The sequence below is a fragment of the Penicillium soppii genome (assembly GCF_028829465.1).
Source record: "Penicillium soppii strain IBT 18220 chromosome Unknown utg000004l, whole genome shotgun sequence".
Lineage (NCBI taxonomy): Eukaryota > Fungi > Ascomycota > Eurotiomycetes > Eurotiales > Aspergillaceae > Penicillium > Penicillium soppii.
In genome coordinates, this window is record NW_026643234.1 from 4,370,577 (window position 1) to 4,387,798 (window position 17,222).

The following is a 17,222-nucleotide window of genomic DNA, read 5'->3' on the forward strand; positions in this document are numbered from 1 at the left end:
CCCCAGTGTGCATAGAGTGAAACAATTCATAAGCAAAATATCTCTATCCAAGAATGCCACGTCTATTGTGTGTACTGCTTCTGAAGAAGCTTAGCAATCGTCTGCAACTGGATGTTGCTGGTGCCCTCGTAGATCGCGCCAATCTTGCTATCACGGAACATCTTCTCGGCAATGCCCTCACGGACAAAGCCCATACCACCCATCCACTCAACGGCGGAGCTGGACACGCGCCCAGCAACCTGGGAGGCATAGAGCTTAGCCATGGCAGCATCCTGAACAAAGTCCTGGCCAGCCTCCTTCTTGCGGGCGGCGTTGTACACAAGAGCACGTGCGGCGGCAATCTCGGTATAGGCCTGCGCAATCTGGTGCTGCATGCCCTGGAAGTTACCGATGAGCTCGCCGAATTGGCGGCGGTCGTTCCACACGTATCTTTTCGCGGAGTCAGTAAATCGAGTCTACGTTGTCGGGTTGAGATGAAACCTACCTGGCGGCATTTTCCCATGCACCGAGAGCCAGACCGGTCATCTGGGCCGCGATACCAATGCGGCCCTCGTTCAGCACACTGATAGCGTACTTGTAGCCCTGGCCCTCCTCGCCGAGAAGGTTGCTCTTGGGAATGACGCAGTCGTCAAAGTTGAGCACGCAGGTGCTGCTAGCGCGAATGCCGAGCTTCTTCTCCTTCTTCGCGATTGAGAATCCGGGGGTATCCTTCTCAACAATGAAAGCAGTGATGCCCTTGTAGCCCTTGCTGGGGTCGATGTTGGCGAAAACGATGAAGATACCAGCCTCCATCGAGTTAGTGATCCACATCTTGGATCCATTGATCTTGTACCCATCAGCGGTCTTCTCGGCTTTGGTCTGGAGCGCGAAGGCATCGGAGCCGGACGCAGGCTCGGAAAGACAGAAGGAGCCAACAGTGCCAGTGGTGAGCTTGGGCAGCCACGTACGCTTGGCCTGAGCATCGCCGTACTTCAGGATCGCGGTGTTGACGAGGGTGTTGTGAACATCTGCCAGCACACTGACACTGGGGTCGACACGTGCAAGCTCCTCGATCGCTACGATCGCTGCGGTGAAGTTCATGCCGGCACCGCCGTACTCCTCTGGCACCTCAATGCCCATGATACCCTGCTCGAAGAGCTGCTCCACGACCTTGGGGTCCATGGTCTCGGCCTCGTCCATATCCCGAACCTTTGGGCCGATTTGCTCCTGCGCGAACTTCGAGACCATTTCGGACATCATGGCTTCCGTGTCGGACAAATGGGTGATTGGCGTCGGAGTCAGCTCGGAGATGTCGGTGTCCCGCCGGCGGGGGGTAGTAGAGAAGGCATAGGCACTGTGATTATAAGCAAGTTTGTTAGCGAATGTTTGAAGCTGTGTTCGGAGGGCTACACGGGGTGTACCTTTGCACGGGCCGGCCGGCAGCTAGCCTTTTGCCGGCAAAGCGGACTGGGGTACGCGACAAGGGCCGCAACGCGCGAATAATAGAGGCCATATTGAGGGGAAATATGCTAATACTTGAAGGAGAAAAAAAGGGAAGGGGAAAATAAGGATGAACGTGAAGGCCATAATCACGAGGGTTTGCTGTGAGCCTCGGTTACCGGCGGCGTTGGGGATTCGCGGGGAGCACAAAGTGGGGCGAGAGTTGCACCGAGGATGAATTCGAATAATCGGGTCGTCGAACGCGGCCACCTGGCGGTGTCCGGGTTCCCGGGTCTAATTGCCACCCGGGTCTAATTGCCAATTTACCAATTCCATCATTGAATTCATTGAATTTAAATAGCATCGCCTTCTGTATCAACACAATAAAGATCATCTATCCAATCCTGGGCCCCTTCTGCACTATTATCATCCTCAATTTCTCCTGGATTTTCAATGTCGCCGTCCTCAATTGCTTTTAAAATAGCTGCATCCCGCCATGATTTCTTAGATCGGTTGAACATCTGCAGCCTTTCTCGGTCGGCGCGGTCAGATATTTGTTTTTTACAGTCCTTAACTAGGCGAGGGCCTAGTTCAGGAAGTCTGCGCTTTGTTTTAGCAGTATTAGACTGTTTTTTCCGTCGTAAAATGCGAACATTGTCCTCCGCAAATTGAGCACCAACTTCGGCAAGAGCGAGTCCACCTGCTAAAATCCGAGAAAGACTATCCCGCACCTTCGGGGAAATTGTAGCATCATTCTGTATATGCTTCACAACCTTATTGCTCGCTTTTCGTAGCTTTTGGACAGTTGTAGGTGGTGAATTTGGTAGTGAACTTGATAGTGGTGGGGGTGTAGTTCCGGCAATATCATGAACTATAAACCCGGGCATTTCAGGGAGATCATTGTCTACCAACTTCAATTTTTCAAGGCCTTTGTCTGAATTGACAGGCCAAATTCCAGTTTCTCGGAACCCGTGTCGAATTGTCCGCTCGGTTAATGATCGTGTGCGCACATCATGAATACCCGCGAAGAAATTGGCTTTATGTTTCGCATCACCACCCCAAAAGGCAGTCTCGTTGTTGTATTGTTTGTAGTAATGCTTTAAGACCGAGAAAGGTGTATCATCGAGAGGTTGGCAACCATGTGTTGTATGTGGAATAAAGCAGTAAGGAATAATGCGTTTTGTCCAACAAAATTCAATGAAATCATAGGTCAAATGTGAACTATGATTATCCATTAAAAGAAGACGATATTCCCCCTTTTTAATACGCAATGATGTAAATTCATCGAACACCTGGAGCCATGCAAAACTAATGATTTCATCAGTCCAGCCATTTGGGGTTGGACAAATTGTGTAGTTGTCTGGTAAATTGGTGTCGATAAACCAACTTTCCATATGGAATTGTCCCTTCACTAAAAACCATGGCGGCATAACCCAACCCGTAGCTGAGACACATTCAATACCGGTAAGCGATTCAGCTTGACCACCGGTACTATTATATGAATTGCCCCGGGCTGAAACAACCTTTTGAGCCTTCCCTTCGCCAATTCGAAACCCGGTTTCGTCGAAATTATATAGATTTCTCGGGCTAATATTGTAGTTTTTGAGCGTAATTTGTAGACGATCGTACCAGGAGACAATATAACCAGGATCTGCGGCCTGAAACCGTGCTTTCTCCATTGGTTTTTGGGTAAGATGCTCAAACCGTGGTGGTAGGCGAGCGATAAAATCGTAAGCCCAATTCTTTCCAAGCGTGCGAGCGGGGTTATGACGCCGAACAATTTGTAAAGCAGTACCTTGAATTTGGGCTGTAGATGGTGGAGAAAAAGCCTGATCTAAGGTATCAATCCATAGAATTAATGCCTTTTCTTGCTCAGGATGTAGTGCTTTATTGGGTCCGTCACGGTTGTTTCGAGATGTGCGACCGTGGATACGTCCTTTCAAGGTGCCGCGCGAGATGTTGAATTGCTTAGCGGTAGCTGTGATGTTGGGTTTCTTACTAGCATGGTATGCTAATAAGGCATTGGCAATGCGAATCTCCAATTCTGAAGACATGATATAAAGAATTGGGGGTGTAGTGAATGATTAAAGAAGATGGAATTGGTAAATTGGCAATTAGACCCGGGTGGCAATTAGACCCGGGAACCCGGACACCGCCAGGTGGCCGCGTTCGACGACCCGATTACCGCTTTCTATATTGTTGTTTCTTAAAACTCATCAATTGACTATCCTACAAATGAACTTTCAAGCCTTGACCTATGTTCATAAAAAATTAGATCCCCTTAAATTATACAATGTCAAACAACTTTTCGAGTATCAGGAGTCTGTTTTCGAATCAAGTCTTCATCCGAGATTCTACCAACACCCGACGATGGACCTGTATGGCGCTCCACATCCTCATAGCGAGTTACAATGTCGGTAGTAATGACCACATCCGATGGCCCGTTAACAATATGTTCATTACTTCCACTCGGCCCTTCGGTCACCGTGAGTTCCATCCAGCCCAAATCGTCATGTTCACCACCGAATTTCTTTCTTCCTCCATGTGCATTGGATTGGAAGTTGGAATGACTAGTGGGGTTAGATTTATTCGTGCTGTAGGCTGCATGGCCACTCGAGTCGCGATATTGGTAAGGAGCCGATGATTTCTTGGAGATAAGACCGAGGCGTTGGAGCACTCTTTCCATAAGAGGCCGAATGGGTGGCACACAGCCCACGACGATAACGATCCAGGCCTCTGTTGATGCCCATATTATCAGGGATGATTGATCCCCTGGTGGAAAGACGCATCATTAGCAAATGTTAAAGTGGCGAGATAGAGCAGAGCATACAGGTGATATCTTTTGTTTTCGTCAACGCCTTTAGCTCATATGTCTTGACAGCGGAGCACACTGCGGCTCTGCATTTGGATCCATGTCAGCTCCAGGTAATAACCCAAACTCACTTCGGTAAGAAACACTTACATCCAGCCCAATCCCATGAGTATAGATAATGCGATCTTAATCCGCAACTTCATCTGCAGTTTCCAAAAGAGATAAACCGGATAGGTTGCCAAGAAGGCATCGGAGAATGAGTTGAAGCCTAATTTATCAGCAACAAGTTGCACACTCAATGGTCTAACTTGGAATTCCGACTCACTAGCTTGGAAGAACGAATAGTTCTGGTTAATCTTGCGCCCCGGGTCACAAGTCCCCTCTACAGAGTCATTCCACAGTTTGTGCATTGGCTGGCATTGACCTAGAATGGTGCCAAGAACGGCAATGTTGACAGCTCCGATGAGCACACCAAGAACAATCAACAGCCACGGCTTCTTCTCATGACGGCCACGAATCTGTACCAAAAATGTGAGAATCGCAAGCTTGCCCAGCATACTGGCCGCAATTGCAAGTAACTGGAATACCCACGACCATTTCAGGGCCAACACTAAATTGAAAGGGGAGAGATCATCCATACGCCGACCCAGGCCAGCATTGACCGAGAGCTGCAGGAAAACCTGAGCAGTAGTCTCAGTTACCTGTAAGAGCCGTTTATTAGCATGTAATTAAAGTGGTTGTTTGCGCTTTCAAACAATATGGGTTGATACTTACCACAGTCAAGCCAGCGATAGCAAAGTCCCATCGAAATCGTCCCACGAATTTCCAGTTACTCAAGAATCGAAGAGTGAACATAAACAGACCAACGCATGTCTCCGTCCAAGAGACCGCGAGAATGACCGCAGCGTTATCGCCAGCCATTTCTGGCCTCAAACGGGAATAACTTCACGCGTTCTGTCAATATACAGGGCAACACCGAAGAGAATTGAATAACGAGGTGAGAAGTTTAGGATATGATTATGGTATTCCCAATATCTTCTACATTATCTTCGCACCTAAAAGCCGACAGGTTGCACTCCGTGGTCCCAGAAAAGTTTCACGGTGTGCAGGGGTCGATCATCCCTTGTTTGTCTTGTATTGGAAAAAAACAGCGCCTCTCAACTCATACCAGAAATCCAAATCATATCACACATTTAACAACTCACACCAATAAGCATATCGTTTTTTGCAAGAAATTGTCGCGTGTCCATAAAAATCAAAGTTAATTACCTCGCAATTGTTCTGAAGGCGCTTTCCAACATAACATGAAAATCTCGCAATGTACGCGACCCAATCTTTGCCTCACCAATATGCAGCCTATATTCCTTAGCATGGATGTTGACTAGGGTCTGAGAGGAGAGAATGACTCGTGGGATTTCGCGATTGCCTTCCAACTGTTAAATAACATGTGGTATACTGGGCGGGGCCGAGAGCGAAACTTAGTGCGGATCCTGGTTGGTTTACAGCCCCACCTAAGTTATATGTCAGAGAGCTAACAGACGGCATCACATCAAGCTATGCAATACTTCTTTTTATAGTTACGGTGTAATTGTCAAAAGAAATTATATCCAACGGCATACGCAGCCATATAACTACAATTATTGAGTTGGATCCATAAGAACTCTATTCGAAACTTTACTCAACAATTATAAGGAAATGGAAATACGCTACTCCGTACAGTAGAAAATAACAATTAGCCAATTCTACGGTTGTCTTGGCACTTTATAAATTGGGCTTTTGGTAATCTCAGGTACACACTATAATCTCCCATTGGGGCCAATCGCAGCGGTCTAGATGAGACCAGCAGACCGGAGCAAATCCTTCCGGTGCAGCCAAATTCGGATATCCTTGCCCTTAAGATAAAATGGGATATAGGCTAAGTAGACCGCCAAATTGATAGCGGCTACCGTCATAAAGACACTTATCACACCACTAGCAGTAATGAAGTCGTTAATCACCCAGGTCCAAATCCATGCAATACAGCTTTTTAGAGCAGCAATTGTGACCATGATCTCGACAGATAGCTGAAAAGCAGGAAAATTAGCAAGTGGGCCATGATATTTCGTTGACAGGGATTCAAGTTGGAAAGACAAAAACCCGTACCTCTTTGTGGCAATCCAGCGCATAGTTCATTCCTAGCGTGGTTCCCATTTGACTTCCCACTGAAAGTATACCGGCTCCCACAAGAGGCATTGCCCAATGCATTTGGCGCTCGTAGGAAAGACCAAACCATAATGCCCCGAAGAATGTGAAAAACGCCGCTAGCAAACAAGTGGGCAGTCGCATCTCGGGCTCGCGAATACCGTTGTTGCGCTTAGTAAAGAACGTTGCTACCCAGTCACCTCCTGGTCCAGAGAAAAAGACACCAAAGAGTGATCCGATAAATGGTGAGAGGAAGAAAAGCCCCTGGGCGTTAGAATTGAATCCATATGGAGGTGGTGTGAACAGTTGTGCTACAGAGGCACCGAGGATGACGTTCCAGCTGAGAGCCATTCCGTAAATCAAACATGACCAGACCACGGTGGGATAGGCAAGAAGCACGAACGGACGAAAGAAAACGTGAAGAAGATTCACGTTCGGATCTCCACTATTCCAGAACTTGAGTTCTTCCACAAAAGTCTTCTTGGGAACGGGGCTTAATTCTTCGACCACTACCTGGTCTTTCAAGTCGGACTCTTCGCCTGCTCGGCTTGCTTGGAATGGCTCAGGACGAGGTCCGGTAAACTTGGTCTCTGGCATGAAGAAGAACATGCAGATGATGTTGGCACCAACAAACATAGTCACAATCCAAAATGCCCAACTCATTCCAAGCGCCTGCACAATAAATCCCGAAAACATGGGCCCCAACTCATTGCCTCCAAGAACAGACAGACCGTAGATTGCCACAAGTTCGCCGCGGTTATGTAGGAAGAACATGTCAGTTACTGTAGATGGAACAATCGACTCGATCGGTGCCTGGAACGCGCCAAGAAAGGCACGTCCGACGAGAAACACGGTATAGGTTTTGTCCGATGCGATGGCGAGCCAGATACAAGCGATGGCCATGAGGATATTTGAGATGAGGTAGACCGGCCTGCGGCCATACTTCACGGCGAATGGCATCCATACAAAGTTCCATACACCTTGGTTGATCAAACAAGCACCATTCGCGTATGTCAATTCTTGGAGGGACTTGTCGAAGGTGACGGACAGTTGGTTCATGCCTGTGTCACTGATGAGAATTATGGCTCGAAAGAAAGATGGTATACACATACCAGCCGCCATGATGGGGCCTGTGATAGCTCCCATAAATGCAAACCAACAGCCATTGAAGAATGTCAGACTTTTCTTCGTGGTCGACCAGTTCAAAGGATCATTCGGGTCGTTGATTGAGGGCTGTGGGACTAGAAGCATGTGGCCATCTCCAGTTGAACGATGCTTCAGCTGGTGGAGCCGATCGGGGAGACTCCCATTTTCGCTGTTGTCAAACAATATCTCCGTTCCAGGTGCGTCGTGGAAAGTCTCTCCGACTCTATCGTTAGACTCGTGAGGTGGGTTTTCCGACATCGAGAAGATGCTCGTATAAATCCTCCAGGAAAAGCTCGAAAAAGATTAATGATGGGTGTTAGAAACAAACAGAAAAGGATGACTTTGAACACTATGTAGATCAGGTTTAGGTAGAGGCCTCCTTTTAATATATCAATAAGTATGGAAACTAGCTATTCCCCTTTGAATCCCAACCCAAGCCAATGCGAGTAAGTCGGGAAATCCGGAGAGTTTTTTTTAATTCTTTTTTTTCAATTCTTCTTTTACTCGACTGCATACATCCCTGTATTCTTGGCGGCCAATGATAAGTTCAAACGCAAATCATCAATTCCCTATCCAGGGATGTAGGTTGCCGTCGCAATAACGAGGTACGTGCGTGTTTAGAAGGACTAGTTCCCCTCAATGGCCCCGCAAACAATGGGCATTTCCCATGGAGGATCGAATCTTTAGTCTACGTGGCCCTGAATTTCATTGGAATATTCCAAGACTTTGTTTGAGTGTGCCATAAACTGTGACCTCGGAGCCGAGTACGTAGATGCATTAGCTTTGGACAGGTCCACTTATGCACAAACACCCAAAGTTCCTATCTTGATTCCCTTGGAAGTAAAATTATTCGTTCTCTTTAGATACTGAAGTCGATTTGGTGACCTGTTCTACACTGGGAGCTCTTGTCTACGAATTGTATCTAACTTAAGTCACGGCAGATTCAAACCTTGAAGTTCACTCCCCGGACAACCTTCTCGAATTGACCTGGGCCAAATTTTGGAATTACTTGGAAACACATCATGGCACCCTCGCTAGACTTTGCGTCCCATAATTCCGGAGGATCTCGCAGTCTACCGAATAACGTTCCAGTACTTATTGTCGGCGGAGGTCCGACAGGTCTCTTGCAGGCACTTCTTCTGTCTCGTCTGGGAGGTACATTGTTTCTGGACACATTGACGACACATTGACGAGCAGCTTTCGTTGACGTATTCATGCAGTACCATCATTGATAATTGAGCGTTATCCTGAGCGTTTGGCAGCCCCTAAGGCACATGCGATTAACCCCCGCTCTCTGGAGATTTTGCGACAGTATGGACTCGGGGAGAAGCGCATTCGTCAGTTGGGCACTTCACGCGATGATAGTTCCTGGGTTAACTTCGTTACCAATCTTTCTGGAGACTCGATTGGGAGGCTTCCGTATGAGCGCATGGATCCTGCAGTCTTGGATGATACTCCAGAGGTAATTTTGGCCGCCGGTAGGAAAGGCTCATTGCAATGTTGTATTAATTGATTCAAACAGATGATTCACAATATTCCTCAACCGGTCTTAGAGCAGGAGTTGACCAACTATATCGATAACGATCCCAACATTACCTTACTGAAGGGATTTAGCATTCATGCTGTAAAGCAGGTGAGTCGACTTTCACTTACTGCTACTACACAAATCAAGGAATGAAGAGTTTAACCAAAGCCCTGGGCCAGACTGAACGCGAAGTTCTGGCGACGATTGAGGACCGGTCAACCGGACAGCTCCACCAGACAAAGTCACGACATCTCATAGCCTGCGATGGTCGCAAAAGCAAAGTCCGCGAGCTTCTCGGAATCGAGTCTGAGAGCGAAGACTCAGATCAAACTATGATGACAATTCACTTCAATGCCAATTTGCGACCCGTTGTTGGTGATCGCGTCGGTATGCTGTACTGGATCATGGACCCAATAGCCGCAGGTTTCATTATCGGATATGACCTTGATGGAACACAGGTACACATCAGCCAGGTGGATGTTAATCAACACCCAGTTGAGTCGTGGACGGAAGACATGTGCAGATCCAAGATCCGTGGGGCTATTGGAAAGGATGACGTTCCGTTCGATATCCTCAGCTTCCGACCTTGGGTATTTCGGCGGCAGGTTGCGGTCACTTTTCAAGAGGGGAATATCTTTCTGTGGGTTGTTTAGAATGAAAATTGACGACTTGAATGAGACTAACTAATGTTTTCGTTCCTAGTGCTGGAGACGCCGCTCACTCCTTTCCGCCAACTGGTGGGCTTGGTCTGAACTGTGGTCTCGCAGATGTCCACAACTTGGCATATAAAATTGCCTTGGTTCATCAAGAGGTGGCAAATCCGTCAATACTCTCAGCATACACAGCCGAAAGGCGCAGTGTTGCTGATTCCTATTCCAAGCAAAGTGTCAAAAACGGCAAGGAAATATTTGCCCTGTTGCAAAGCCTAAAGACTGCCGGTGTTGAGGATGTTGCACAAGCACGGAGAAATATGATTGAGGCGTTGGCAGATCCAGCTCAACATGCAAAGGTTGTGGCAGGTATTGAAGGTCAACGAGAGCATTTCGACAATGTAAGTGATATGCGTTAATATCTCTCCTGGGCTTATGGAAGGTTCTTTTTGACCTTGTTGATTTTAGCTGGAGCTTCACATTGGATATGTGTATGGTGCGAGTAAACCACCTCCTCATGCCTCATACTACTCTCCAAAGTTTGTCCCGGGGGCCCGCTTGCCTCATGCTTGGATCAAAATTGTTGAGCAGCCTTCACTAATAAAGAGGACGGGCAAGCATTCTTCGATTCCTCATGAGCCTGTCGATGTGTCTTACATCAAAGAGCTCGATGCGAATAAGATCAAGACATGCCAGTGGAGTACTCTCGATCTCTGTGGGCCTGACTCGTGGACGGTAATACTTGGACGGGATCACACAGGCTCACATGTTTCACAGTTCAAGCAACACTGCGACGCTATTCATGTTCGTCTCAATGTTTGGTGTCTTGGTGCGGATTTTGAGCTAGTTCAAAAAAACTGGTTTGAAGATGAGGCCCTCAATAATGGAGGACTCTTGGTTCGCCCTGATCAACATATCCTGACAAGGTTTACTATTTACACAAGGGGAGAAGAGCTATTTACGGAGCTGAAGAGACATATTGGGCTTTGAAAGAATTAGATTAGAGGAGATGGCATTTAGAATTGCTGTTCGAATTCTCGAAATTTTCCTCCAGCTCCCACGGCATTTCTCACCTTGACCCATTCTGCTTGTTCTTGGGCCTCTCCTCCCCACTGAATTAGATAATCTGGTTTGCTTTCGTTCGTAGCTCAAAGTAACGTCGATCTGTGAAGAGACGACGTTCGATCCCGCAACGACGACGCCTGCGCGAAACCGTCATTTTTTCATAGTTGATTTTGCGATGACCATGTTGTATTCGGTTGCAAGAGCCATCCGCCACTGTTTCTCACGCCCGTTAGCATTTGCACGTCTTTCCAAACGAGACAGGTCTGCACATTGTTTGGTCCCAATTGCAAGGTAGATGAATTATAACCTGATAGGAGAGCACGCAGTAATTGGCTTTCTGAGACGCCAATAGTGGCTCTCACTACACAGAACAGCGAGGTTGAAAGTAGATTATAATGGCCTAGGATGGCGTGAATCTTAGGGTGGAACTCTTTGGTGCGGTCCTTTTGAGCGGAAAGCTATGCAACGTGAATCAGCCTGGGAGTGGTTTATGGCAAAACCATGCTTTGGAATGAATCTGCTTGGTGATTGTACTCCTCGATGGTCATTGTTATAAGGTCGAAAGTTTCTCGGGTGTTGTTGCGTAGGGAGCGGGATTGCCAGAGGAAGTGAAGTGAATGAAGGCTAGGTCACTGAGGTAGATCTCAGAAAGCAAAATGATGTTTGGAGTGTACAATGTCCTAAAGCGGGACTATAGTTACGCTGTATGAGTACATATAATTTCAACCTTGCTAGGTCTGGTAATTTAGCCGATAGAGTGTGGTATACCCAATTTTCCACTGCCAAATCTGATTACTTTCCAACGGGGACCTATCTTGTTGGCGAAACGCTACTTTAGCTTCAACTTATCGGTTCCTACGAGAAACCATACTTTTCGTCAGGCGAGTATAGGTAAATTTTTGTTAAAGCGGCTTATTGACATTCCATAGATTAAAATCCCAGCAAGCCCTCATCGGCATGATCTGTTTCAAAATCAAAGCGAACCAGGTCCTCCTTGTAGGGAATGAAGTATGTGCTCGTCACCCTAGGAAACACGAATCTTAGTTAGTGTTCCAGTTGTCAAAATACCACAGTAACGGCAATATATATAGACAACTAACTCACCTTTCATGCTCACTACTGGCTTGATACTCGGCCAGCGCAGCCCGATCTTCATGGTAGCTGACCAGAGCATACTGGAAGCCTTTGCTTTTTTCGATTGGGACGGTAATTGAGGGTCCTCCAACAACAAGCCTTTGGCTTTTAACGCAGGGTAGATTCTTCAGAGTCTTGATTTGTGCAAGAAATTCCTGCCTCACTTTATCCCCAACATCTGCGCGAAACTTGAACAGGACTATCGGAGTGTTAGTTGATTATATAGATGATTCTTGAGAACAGATTATACCAATGTGAATGAGAGTCATTATGAGAATCAAACTTTAGGTAGTAGATTTAAGTGAATTGAGAAGAAGTTGTACGGCCTCAGAGTCCGGATTGTAGTTCCCTTTTAAATGACGCGCCCAACGGATGTCTTCCGTGCGCCAAGATCAGAGAGTTACCAACACGATTTACCAAATCTGAGTAAAAGTTGTTATATACTCTAGAATTAGCCCGAGAATACAGAGAGGAAAGTATTGGCATTATAGTAAATCGAAGAGAGTTTTGCCATTCAAGTGAGGCATCATCGATGAAAATTGATGTACTTAAGTGGTGGTCAAGTTCTAGACGGAAGCTTCCCGTCTCCACCAAATCCTTTTTCTCTGTACCTCCTGGATTTTCTTCTTCCCAAACAGACAGACCCTTGTGATTCTCAATTTCGCTGCTTTGGAGGTTTACTACTTGGAGCGCTTTTTTGACACTTCAATCTCACACTTGCTCCTGTCCAGCAGGCAAGATTCACCGCCTCTACCCATGGACTCTCCACGCCGGTCTCGGAATCGCGCCGCGTGTCGAAGATGTCAAAGACGGAAGATCCGCTGTGACGGGGATCTCCCCCAGTGCGCATCCTGCAGAAAGGCGAATGTCGCCTGTCTGAATGAGGGCAAGCAAGAAGTGAACCGAACGTATGTAACACTTTTAGGCGCATCGAGCTTCCCTCCTCCTGTGTCTTTTTTGCTTGTCCCTCTTCAGCCTATCACCACCAAGTAGTACTAATAGTATGCTAGATATATTGCGACTCTTCTGAAAAGAGTGCAATGGCTAGAATCCTTAATCAAGGAACATGATTCGACAGTACGGCTAGATGATGGCCCGCAAGCTGACTTGTCAGATACCATCTCACTATTAGAGCCTACACAAGGAGAGTCCCAACTAGATCCTGTCATTCTGGAGGCTGCTCGCGCTGTTCCATCTACCATACCACACGACGAGCAATCGTCGGAGCCCAGAGAACTTGAATCATCTCGTACACAATCAAGACCGGCTCATGAAATCGGCCTGGTCTCTCTTTCTTCTGGGGGCGAGCCGAGATATATAGGCCCTTCAAGCGGATACTTCCTGGCAAATCTAGTCTTTTCGAATGCTGGTCGTCGTGCGGGACTATCGGGCAACAATGCGTCAGGAAATCATGGAAATTCCGACCGGCCCATGTCTCTATCTTCGGAATTTTTCAATAGCCCAGCACCACTTCCGAGTCGCAAGGCAGATGCCATTGAACTCACCTCAAAATTTTTCACTTCCGTTCATCTGATATACCCGTTTCTACATGAGCCTTCCCACATGGCAAGACTTGAAAGGTTGTATTGTTCAACTAATTACGACTCGATTGACGCCTTCCACGTCTTCATGGTACTCGCGATAGCAGCCTCGGATCTTTCCCGACGAATTCGAATTCCTCTTTCAGCTGAGGGATATTATACGGCAGCCACGCAGCACTTCGAGCGTGCATACGCTGAAGGGTCTTTAGAGGGACTCCAAAGCCTGCTGCTACTAATGGTCTATGGGCTTCATAATCCATCATGCGACATCAATGTGTGGAGCTTGAATTATCAATGCTTAGGTACATTGATTGACCTGGGCTTACAGCGTGACGTTCGCACATCATCAGCATTCCCCATCTCCTTTCTGGAGCAAGAGATGAGAACTCGCATCTTCTGGGTGGTATACAGCTTCGATCGAACATTGGGAACTATGATGGGTCGACCTATCGGAGTGAGAGATGAAGCGTGCGAGCTTAGGGTAAGTAGCTATGCTGGCTAGCCATATAAAACAACCTTGGGAGCATTCGCTGACAGCATCTCCAGCTCCCTTCCAATGTCTCAGACAGTGATCTTCTTGAGCAAACAACTGTGGAAGGATCTACGCATAGATCAACATCTCATATGACATTTTCGATTCATCTCTTCAAGCTCGCACGGATCAATTCCGAAATCAAATATGTCATGCACAGCATTTGCAGGGACGCTCCGCAATATGCCTATCCTCCCGTTGTCGATATCCACTCATGGCAAAAGGACATGATTGACCGTTTGCAGTCATGGCTTGCAGATATTCCCATTACGCCCTCAAATGAGGTGATCTCGAAAGTCTGCGAAACCAAATATCACGAAATGATGATCCTGATTCTCCGGCCCAGCCCGGGAATCCCTGATCCATCAGAAGAGATGCTCGGTCGATGCTTTCAGCATGCCGTAGATCTCCTCCGCGGATTTGGACAGCTGTACCGCCAGGAAGCTCTTTTATACAGTAGACTCATTGTTCACTCAATCTTTTTGAGCACGCTCATCATGCTTCATTGCTTGTGGAGACTGCCACATGTTGCATCCGAGGTGCAGATAGATGAAGTGGTAGCTGACACGAGCATCAGTCTGAATGTTCTAAGCAGCATCGGAGAGTACTGGACTGAGGCTAAGCGGGCACGGGATTGTATCCATGAGTTGTCTGGTGCCACTGTCCAGAGGCTCGTCAAGATGCGAAGCTTGGAGGTCTCTTCAAATCCAATTCGAAAAGGCAAGAATCACGCAAATTCTGGCACTAGAAGAGCCCGAAGGCCACAAACTACAAATATACAGACTACAAATGAAGCAATGGAGGCAACTCCTGCTCCTCGTCCTCATTCTGGTGTTGAGGACGTACCAGAAAATCCCTACATGGATGATTACGACTCCAACGTTGAGTCAATGAGCTGGCTCAACGATCCCATGCCAGGAGGCTTCATGGACTTCAGCGGCGCTCCAGACTTTGATACTCTGATGTGGGAAGTCTTCAACGCCAGCTCGGGATAGTTGTCTCTCTCATTTGAAAGATTATCCAAGTATATTTCACATTTCTCGGGTTTGAAACCACAAAGCTATCATCAAACAAGTTAAACGGCTTCAAAGGTGACTTGTAAAGAAGTCTCGACATCAATCTCTTGGGGTGTAAGGTCTAGCGCGAGAGGCTCACTGCGACTGTCGTCGCTAAAATCAGCAGCAGCCATCATGTACCTCCTCATGGGTGGAGAAGAGTATCCTGCGTCAAAGATTTCCACTACACCGACATTCCGACCAAGAACCTCGGAAAGATCGTCCGCTTGCTGAATGGCATCGCGCAATGCCAGCTTCCGCGTTTCGGACGAAAGCTTTTTTCCAGTCTCGTCGGTGAGACTCCAGTCAATCGACTTGATCTCTACTTTGGGAATAGCTAGCAATCCGCTGACAGCTTTTCCCATGGCTTCGAATTCGTGGAAGACAGCTGTAAATGATATAGTAGCATGGTGTGGGTCTGCCACGGGCTTATCATCCTCATCCTTCGGCTTTGACCAGGCTTTGATGTTTGAGGTCCAGAACTTTTTCACAGGGGGCTCGGCGAAGTCTCCATCATGCAACCGGAATCTTTGAAACCATAGTTGAAGGTCTCTAGCTGCTGCAGTCACATCCCTAGCAACGGCGTTTTGCTCTGGGCCTTGTGCTTTGACTGAAAACTTGAGGGTGCATAGCTCTGGAGCGTGGCTGACGGATGATTTGCCGGTAACGTTGATTTTGAGCGGAGGCATGATGATTTGGAGATGGGCTTGGAAATAATTTGACAATAAAATCACAGAATATTCCTCTTTACTTATAGGAAGAGCTGACAGGCAGCAGCCAGCAGATCTGCACTCTAGCGCTAAGATTTAAGACACCCCCACCTCACTTCGCACAGCCCTGCCACTTTTGTGGCGCAGTTTTAATTGCATGTACATACCTAGGTATTCTCTCCCAGTGGCGGCTTTAGACTATGTTTAAATGTTTCTCGGGAATCTTTAATATGATTAATAGAAGTATGCAAAGTGGATAGCGGCCAGGGGTCAAATGCATTTATATCATAAGGTTGATGCCTGAAGATGCCTTATTTTGGACATAAATTACTACCTAGGTAGTATAACGCCCGAATAGCATGATACTTGGTATTGTTGGAGAGAATATCAAGAATCCCGTCATTGTAGATATTAAGATTAATAAACAGAGGCATTTCATAGAAAGGAATAGATTTGACTTCTGAAAGAGATGTACCTTGGTAAACAGAGCTATCAGTCATGATTGAATATAACTATTATGGATGGAAATGTTTGAATATGATATAAAGTAGTCTACAGAGCGGTTTATAATAGGAATAGGGCATCTTCAGATATCAATACTGGCGATAGAATCCCTATACGCCTTTCATTTGTCAAGTTTTGCTCCTTGACAAAATATTGTGAAAAAGAACCCGTTATGGTGAAGGCACGAACATCTGGTGCCATATTGTTCGGATCCGATCTGCGTTCCAACTTCTGGATAATGGTCTTACGAGCGTTAGGCTATGCAGTCTGCTTTGTTCTAATTGCTGGTCGGCATTTGCCAGCCGCTCTTAACGATGCTCCTTTCTCACTAGACGGAACCTCCCCTATGAGCAGCCGATGTTTCCCAACAGGGTACTATCTAACACGCCACCTGCCATGCGTGAAGACTTTCGTCGGCTTTTTGAATTACTGAGGAGCAATGTCACTGCTCTCAACAATCGCCTCTCCGCTGCAATTGCCGTATCTACTGACGAGCGCTGTGGACCAATTCAACGTGGATCCAAAATTGATAAAAGTCTTCACCGAGAACTTGGTTTTTTTGGCATGATATGTAGCTTTACTTTGTAAGCCAAACGTCGAGTAAACTTATAGGTCAGATCTCCTAGTACCATGCTCTTATCACACTCTACGGAAAGATGGTCTTCCGCAGAAACTACAGAAAGAAACTGCAGAAGACAGAGATCGTATTGGAGTGGTGTCTTCAAAATTTCCCACTAATCATCAATGATGATACCTGTAATTTGAATAGCGATATGTCTTTGCGGCAGTGCTTCACGCCCGGGTATCTGCTCCCGAATCGGGTTTAGCGGGATGGTATCACTCGGCAAACACTCTTCGGTGATCGGCAAAGATTCCTCCGCTATCCTCCGCCAACATCACCCATGGCGAGAACGCGAATTTCTGAGACGCAGCGTCGAGCGCGTGCTG

The 17,222-nt window shown here is 46.9% G+C and overlaps 7 protein-coding genes across 7 annotated transcripts; 2 read left to right on the plus strand and 5 right to left on the minus strand.

Moving 5' to 3' along the window:
- Nucleotides 1–62: 62 nt before the first annotated feature.
- N7529_005070 (acyl-CoA dehydrogenase) lies at nucleotides 63–1,492 on the minus strand (the record flags this gene model as incomplete). The annotated part of the gene is made up of 3 exons (XM_057240597.1): nucleotides 63–429; nucleotides 485–1,333; nucleotides 1,401–1,492. 3 exons carry the CDS (start codon nucleotides 1,490–1,492, stop codon nucleotides 63–65), a joined length of 1,308 nt encoding a protein of 435 aa, XP_057099892.1.
- A 2,223-nt stretch (nucleotides 1,493–3,715) lies between these two features.
- Nucleotides 3,716–5,152, minus strand: N7529_005071 (uncharacterized protein; the record flags this gene model as incomplete). Its single annotated transcript, XM_057240598.1, has 4 exons — nucleotides 3,716–4,191; nucleotides 4,250–4,317; nucleotides 4,382–4,932; nucleotides 5,006–5,152. The coding sequence occupies 4 exons, from the start codon at nucleotides 5,150–5,152 to the stop codon at nucleotides 3,716–3,718; spliced, it is 1,242 nt and encodes a 413-aa protein (XP_057099893.1).
- A 908-nt stretch (nucleotides 5,153–6,060) lies between these two features.
- On the minus strand, nucleotides 6,061–7,816 carry N7529_005072 (Major facilitator superfamily domain general substrate transporter; the record flags this gene model as incomplete). The annotated part of the gene is made up of 3 exons (XM_057240599.1): nucleotides 6,061–6,294; nucleotides 6,374–7,473; nucleotides 7,525–7,816. 3 exons carry the CDS (start codon nucleotides 7,814–7,816, stop codon nucleotides 6,061–6,063), a joined length of 1,626 nt encoding a protein of 541 aa, XP_057099894.1.
- Nucleotides 7,817–8,580: 764 nt separating this feature from the next.
- Nucleotides 8,581–10,723, plus strand: N7529_005073 (Monooxygenase FAD-binding; the record flags this gene model as incomplete). Its single annotated transcript, XM_057240600.1, has 6 exons — nucleotides 8,581–8,713; nucleotides 8,779–9,020; nucleotides 9,081–9,195; nucleotides 9,252–9,723; nucleotides 9,786–10,134; nucleotides 10,202–10,723. The coding sequence occupies 6 exons, from the start codon at nucleotides 8,581–8,583 to the stop codon at nucleotides 10,721–10,723; spliced, it is 1,833 nt and encodes a 610-aa protein (XP_057099895.1).
- A 1,005-nt stretch (nucleotides 10,724–11,728) lies between these two features.
- Nucleotides 11,729–12,201, minus strand: N7529_005074 (Dabb family protein; the record flags this gene model as incomplete). Its single annotated transcript, XM_057240601.1, has 3 exons — nucleotides 11,729–11,822; nucleotides 11,903–12,131; nucleotides 12,183–12,201. The coding sequence occupies 3 exons, from the start codon at nucleotides 12,199–12,201 to the stop codon at nucleotides 11,729–11,731; spliced, it is 342 nt and encodes a 113-aa protein (XP_057099896.1).
- A 466-nt stretch (nucleotides 12,202–12,667) lies between these two features.
- On the plus strand, nucleotides 12,668–15,000 carry N7529_005075 (Zn(II)2Cys6 transcription factor; the record flags this gene model as incomplete). The annotated part of the gene is made up of 3 exons (XM_057240602.1): nucleotides 12,668–12,840; nucleotides 12,943–13,954; nucleotides 14,020–15,000. Coding segments are annotated over 3 exons (2,166 nt in total), but the record flags the coding sequence as incomplete, so codon positions are not given.
- Nucleotides 15,001–15,080: 80 nt separating this feature from the next.
- Nucleotides 15,081–15,749, minus strand: N7529_005076 (SIMPL domain-containing protein; the record flags this gene model as incomplete). The annotated part of the gene is made up of 1 exon (XM_057240603.1): nucleotides 15,081–15,749. The coding sequence occupies one exon, from the start codon at nucleotides 15,747–15,749 to the stop codon at nucleotides 15,081–15,083; it is 669 nt and encodes a 222-aa protein (XP_057099898.1).
- Nucleotides 15,750–17,222: the final 1,473 nt, after the last annotated feature.